The sequence below is a fragment of the Cucurbita maxima genome, unplaced genomic scaffold (genome assembly GCF_002738345.1).
Source record: "Cucurbita maxima cultivar Rimu unplaced genomic scaffold, Cmax_1.0 Cma_Scf00022, whole genome shotgun sequence".
In the NCBI taxonomy this organism is placed as follows: domain Eukaryota; kingdom Viridiplantae; phylum Streptophyta; class Magnoliopsida; order Cucurbitales; family Cucurbitaceae; genus Cucurbita; species Cucurbita maxima.
In genome coordinates, this window is record NW_019272038.1 from 1,186,474 (window position 1) to 1,192,931 (window position 6,458).

The 6,458-nt window shown below is 32.8% G+C and overlaps 2 protein-coding genes and 1 long non-coding RNA gene across 3 annotated transcripts in view; 1 reads left to right on the forward strand and 2 right to left on the reverse strand.

Moving 5' to 3' along the window:
* Positions 1-92, reverse strand: part of LOC111496129 (receptor-like protein kinase HSL1) — a 3,655-nt gene extending 3,563 nt beyond the window's left edge. The window contains exon 1 of the mRNA XM_023146431.1: positions 20-92. The gene's annotated coding sequence lies outside the window, so the exon portion shown is untranslated. The remainder of the gene's footprint in view (positions 1-19) is intronic.
* LOC111496384 lies at positions 32-787 on the forward strand. The gene is made up of 2 exons (XR_002720443.1): positions 32-164; positions 233-787. It is a non-coding gene; the product is annotated as an uncharacterized LOC111496384 (long non-coding RNA).
* A 2,017-nt stretch (positions 788-2,804) lies between these two features.
* Positions 2,805-5,957, reverse strand: LOC111496354 (histidine-containing phosphotransfer protein 4-like). Its single transcript, XM_023146774.1, has 6 exons — positions 5,241-5,957; positions 4,299-4,432; positions 4,149-4,217; positions 3,626-3,697; positions 3,451-3,523; positions 2,805-3,039 (listed from the first exon to the last, which is right to left on the reverse strand). The coding sequence occupies exons 1-6, from the start codon at positions 5,298-5,300 to the stop codon at positions 3,010-3,012; spliced, it is 438 nt and encodes a 145-aa protein (XP_023002542.1). The 5' UTR covers positions 5,301-5,957; the 3' UTR covers positions 2,805-3,009.
* Positions 5,958-6,458: the final 501 nt, after the last annotated feature.

Here is a 6,458-nt window from a genome sequence, read left to right on the forward strand (position 1 = left end):
GGGGGGGGGGGGGGGGGGGTTGGTTTTTGCCAGAAGAGTGCACCAAAAGGCTACTGGAAAAATGGAAGTATAGATTCCATGGACTCATGCAGCCAACATATACTCTGATAGTCAAAGTTAGGGGAGCTTTGTTCTTACACGGCACATCCAAAGTCCAAAAGCTGGTAATTGTTTCACGTTTGCTTCTTTGCCAAACTCACGAATGGTTTTGACATGATTGTTACTTTTATAGATCATGAACAGTTCGTTCCACTCTCCAACCGATGTGAGATCTCACAATCCACCCCCTTTGAGTGTCAGTGTCTTCGGTGACACACCGCCCGATATTTGACTCTGATACCATTCATAACCGCCCAAGCCTACCATCAGCAGATATTGTCTACTTTGGTCTATTGCGTATCGCAGCCAGCCTTATGATTTTAAAACTCGTCTACTAAGGAGAGATTTCTACGCTCATATAAGGAATGTTTTATTCTCTATCCAACTGATGTGAGATTTTGAACTCAAAATTTCAATACTTTCGCGAGATATTTGAAAAAGGTACGCACATTTATGATAGCTATTCATGCTTATTGAAAAACTTATTTTTTTTTTCCTCTCCGACATACATCAACAACCATGGACTGCTTGCTTGCCTGAAGCAGGAATTTTGTTTAGTCCCCGTTTTTGACCAAACTTTCATATCTCTTCACATTAAATTATAAGATATGAAAGAGATGAGAGTTGCCCACATTCAATGATACACTGTTTAATGGAAAATGAATGCATTGTTTGTCATTATTTTAAGTTAGATATGGTTTAGTTGGTGACAATGGATCCCATTTTTTGCTCTTTTGACTGCTTACGGTACTGTGGCTCTGGTTGCTCCCCCACCATCAAACATTCTTCAACTGTACCTAAATCCCAAATAAAATAAAATTAAGATATATATATATATATATATATATATATATATATATATATATATATATATATATATATATTTTATGTCAGATAAGTTATTCTTGTATTGATCAATATATAGATTACGTAAGTGTAAAATTTTTACTTCTAACTTTATAAAATCATACTTTTAAAATTATGAGTAAGATAGTTCGGGATGAGAATCATATAAACAGGAGGTCATTAAGGATCGTAAAAATAATAAAATGTTTAAAGAGAATGACTTTATTCTCCTGACAACCAAATCTAATCGAACCAAATGATTGTTCTGTAAAATTAGTTCAATGCATCCAAGCTAGACTAAACATTTATCGATCTCAAAGTGAAAACCATAAGAACATGAAGATTTATGAAGATGCCCTCTGGTTGAGATTAAAAAAACCATTTAAACAAGATCTTGTGAGGAATATCTGCTTTGTAGTTTAATGCAAAAACAATTAAAGCTAAAAATTGATATATAATTACACGTTAATTTTGAAATAGTTAAGTGAATAAATTATTTTAAAATTACTCTCATAAATTTATAATAAATCAAATATATACTTTATTTAATTAATTGTTTAATGACCATCAATTAATATTAATTAATTAATGTATACTTTTTCCTGGTTTCATTTGTTTACCAATCAATTTGGAGAATTACCCAATATATGCAAGTGGTGATTTTTACCTTTTAGATATATATGGTCCTCATCATTGTTGACTAAAATGGTGCTGGGTGGCCTAATTATCTTATTTTATATACATATATAGATGATTTCATACATGACATAAAAATTTCTTAGGTGATTTAAATTAAGTATTTAGATTTTATTATGTATTTTATATAAAGTTCTCAGAATAAATAAATTATAATGTCTCGGGTTTATGATTCAAACTAGGATTTGTAATATAAATTTAACACCTAACGGTCTCCACATTTTTCAGACTATGGCAAGATTCAGATCTAGTTGTCCTCAAATACTTCCTAATAGAAATTCGCCAAACAAAAAACTGTGTATCTTATTGATATAAGTAATAACTATAAATTTTTCGAGCATTTTCCATCCATAATTTTATATTCTAAAAACTACTTTTAGGTATCGATTATTCATATATTCTTTTTTTACCCGAACTTCACATAAATAAAGTTGGTATTCGAACACTTTGAAAAGAATCACGTTGTCTAACTATAGTAGACTCTAGTATACTCTAGAAGAGCATTTATACTTTTAACTATAATTTAATTAATTGATGAAAGATTAGCATTGAATACTTTGGTGTAAAAAAGATGAGGCATATTATCATATTTTTTAGAATAAAATTAGTGGAAAGATACATGATAATTACTTTTAGATTATGATTATTTAAAATAGGCAGTGCTGTTGGTGGATAAAAATAAATAAATAAATAGGTTTAATTGGTTTCATTTCAAGTGTGAAGATAGAATTAAGTTATATATATATATATATACACACAATAAATAAATACAAGAGTGTATTTTGAGTTATTTTGTATTTAAAAACTTTTTATGAGAACCTTTTATTTTAGGGATTTGTATTTCATGGTGGGGCTGAAGATTTAAAAGAATTACCTTAGTGTACAAATCTAGTTGGTTGAATGAGTATATCTTTATCTTCTTCTTTTTTTTATTAACTTTTAACCGAGAATGGTTCTAATTCTTTTTTGGACTATTTCTTTTCTCTCTATTTTGATAATTTTTCATTTGATTATACTTATTTGCATATCGATCTCTAATATTTGATTCTTCTTTTCCATTTGGTCCGTATTCTTTCTAAATTATCGAAAACGAAGCATTTTTATAAGTGTGGAAATCTCTTCACTACTAGACGAATAATTGGAATGGAATCGACATAAAAGATAACGATATAGGTAAGAGGTGTTAGTATTATGGATACATATTTTTGGAAAGAGTAATAACAACAGATTTAATTAGGGAGAGAATTGTACAATACAACATTGGAAAAGAGTGTGTATGTGTGCGCTTATGAATGACAAGATGAAAGCTGTGTAGGCTCATTCGCATAATCTTATCATCCAATGCCCAATTTGGTGACTCCCACCTTCTCAGCCTTTGTTCCCAGCTTGTCTAGCTAGCTAAAAAATAGAAACAGGTATATGCATGTGAGAGAAACATAAGAGAGAGATTTTAAAGAATTGATAAGATAAATGTTAAATTATATACGTTACCCCTCAACTTTGAACTATGTTTTATTTTTACCTTTGAACTTTGAAATTCGTTCGTAGAAGAATACCCTTGGAGAGTGATTCATAAAAGTAAGATAGAAATTGATGCAACCGTTAACTTGTAAAAATTGAAAAATGAAAGTTCATATGATATCCCTTACTCACTAAAAGTATTTTTGGAACAATTTCAAAGTTCAAAGGTACTTTTTGGAACAAATTTCAAAGTTCGAGAGAAATAATAAAACTTCTAAAAATCAAAGAATAATTGACCAATCCTAAAGTTCATAGGTATTTTGCACAGAAAAAGATTATAAAAAGAACCTGGAAATAGGTATCAAGCTTCTTCTTCAGAATTTCATGCTCTTGTTTTACTTCCTGGAAACTTCTTATGCATCTATACAACAGAAAAAAGGGTAAAAAAAAAAAAAAAAAAATAGCAAGTTTATGTAGCTTGTTAACCGGGTATGAAGTAAGAACTGATAATATAGATCATTACCCTTCAAGATTTCCTGCCAAGCAGTATTCTCTAAACTGTGAGCATGCTTCTGTCACCCTATTGGCTCCAATGCTAGCAACAAATTGAAGTGAATTAAGACAAGGTTACTAAAGAGATAGAGACACTATTACTATGACAACTGTGTATGTATATATTTATGAATAATCAAGCTTTCTCAGAGAAATGAAATGATACTATATCGCTTTGTCACGAAGGATCCCTGCATGACACATGGAGGATTCAACTTTTCAGAAGAGATAAAACGATGCCATCATTGGACCAATATTTCAGAACAATCAAATGCATACTTATACCGAATGTAACTTATGTGCTTGTTGCAGTGATTATCATCATCATAATGGAATAGTTTCTGGGAAAACATGATTATTCTCCTCCCATTACTATCACCGAAAAGATTTATTACTTGTGGTGCATTCGATTCTAATTCCAAAGTTAGGGTGATTGGTAATGTGCCCTGCCATGTGTCCCCATTGCTATTTTCTACATGATTATCGTAGTTTACCTAGAGCTACTTCCCTTGAACTGGTGCATGTAGTTGTCAAGCTTTTCAAAATCCGTAGGCTTACTGACCCTGTGTAAGCCAATAAAACGGTAGCTCTATTAGATGGTTCTCGTAATCATTTTGATAATGTTAAAGGCTCTCTATACTCACATAGTTTGTTCAATGCTCCGGATGAGTCTGGCCGAATCATTGTAGAATAATGACACAATTTCTTCGGCAAAATTTGGGTTTGTATCATCCTGCAATTCTTCAAGCTGAGTGAACTGATCACGATCAAGATAACCCTGCAACATAGGATTCTGTCTGGTTCAACAATTTATGTCGTAGTAGGTTATTTGTCAATCATTTGAAGTAAATATAACATAAGATTCACAAATTATAAAAAGATAGATGATTCAAGACTGAGGGAATATCCATATGAACGTGAATGCTAAGATTCACAAGAATCGTGACAACTGGCTAGCAATTTGTTAATTTAGTTTGTCTTATTCCTGGTCCGCTGATAATTTATGCTGGTCCGAAACGTAGAAGACAATTGTTGTTATCCAGTACAACTACGAACCAATTGACCATGACCCAGCTGAGATCCTTCACTCCATGTTTAGCCCATCCCACCGTATAAATTATGCAGCGATCCACAAATTAGACCCTGGAGAAATAACTTGAAAAAATAAATACTATTTCATTCTTTAACCAAATATTCGAAGACTTGTGGTTTTACTTTTTACTTCACTCAGATGGAAGATTTACATGGCCAAGCCATAGAACTATTAGGAATAAGTTCAATTACCATGTCTGGTCCGTCCCAAAATAATGAACATGAATATGTTCTTGGACCGATGGCTCAGTTAGGCTCATATCAGAAGAAAAAAACCAGTTCCTATTTGGCTCATGCACCGTAAGGCTAAACCTGCCCTTCCAAATTAGACTTAAAGCTTGGTAGTTATATACTCTGCACTGTACTGGAAACCATGAACCAAAGATTCTCAAACATGCTTACAGCAAAGTACAAGTTAGACTGTTAGAGTGCCAACTGCGCCATGAGAAAGGCACAAGAAAAGTGAAAGAATTTCTTGTATTTTGAAGGTAAACCTGCTCAAAGAAGCACCTCTTCGTGTAGGCAACTTGACGTTGCAAAAGGCTAGAGTCCATCTCTCTCCCAAGAAAATGTAGCAGATTTGATGGAAATAAATGATAGACAAGCTGGGAACTAGGTTCAAGTGTCTTGACTTCCTTGAATGATACAACAATATGCCAAACGAAGATATTTATAGGCTAGCATGTGGAAGAAGTATAAGATAGGACGCAAAGAAGTTATCATCACTAAGTTGGGACGCAAAAGAATTTATCATCACTAAGTTGGGTTGCAAAAGAATTTATCATTATCATCACTAAGTTCTCTTGTTTTGCCATTGCAATTTGAATGCCATATGCTATAATTTATGTGCTCATTCTCTTTAAGCCACAAAGAAACCAAAAAGTGATGATTCAATCAATTTATTGAAAAGAACATTTATAAGAACAATCCAAACACAATGGATAAAGGAGGGAAAAGAAAGAAAGGGCTGCAACTTACGTGTCAAATGCTAACATGCTTATAAGAAATACGTAACTCAGTGATTGAAGATTCTAAATGATAAGTACTAGGAAGCAAGTTCTTTTAGGGATAATGTTACACAAACTGCAGCAGATTTTTTTCGGGAGAAACTCCTAGAAATCCAATATTAAAAGGAACGCTCTGAACATCAATAATTCACCAAAAACAGAAAGATTCCAAATGAGGAATCGCCTCTTTTTTCATATAAAATCTCCAAGAGTTTGCATGTGAAAGAAAGGGAGGGAGTCATAGTCATCCTGTTAATCTGTTAATTATTTGTGACAACACTGAACAAGCAAACGGTCCAAATACTGTGTCCGAATAGGAGTCGAGGAATCTTATCATGATCAGAAATCACTTGGTTCGTGAAAATGGAAAAGCAATCTAATGCACCAAAATTTATGCCTACAATTTTTGGTGGCTAGGATATAAGAGACTTTCTTCTCTCACTCGTTCATAAGCACCTTTCTGGGACTAATAGATGCGCTTCTTTGTGAATGATAGGAAACCAATCTTGCAATGGAAATTGATAGAAAATAACATTAAAATTGTATTCTGATAATAAGAAAGACTAATATCGAACTCCAAGCACTTCGAGAGGCCTGAACTCTCCCCAGGAATGAAGGGATCCAATTTGGAAACACCCCATCCATTAAACACAAAGCATGATTTACAATCTGGCTAAGAAATTGAAAAAAAAAAAAAAAATGCTC

Bases quoted from the DNA above. Each gene is read 5' to 3' on its own strand.
- LOC111496354 (XM_023146774.1), bottom strand. From the start codon at position 5,300: ATGGACTCTAGCCTTTTGCAACGTCAAGTTGCCTACACGAAGAGGTGC. The intron at 4,218-4,298 runs GTGAGTATAGAG...TGGCTTACACAG, and splicing joins CGGAGCATTGAACAAACTAT to GGTCAGTAAGCCTACGGATT. The intron at 3,040-3,450 runs GTTCTTTTTATA...TCTATTTTTTAG, and splicing joins AGCTTGATACCTATTTCCAG to CTAGCTAGACAAGCTGGGAA.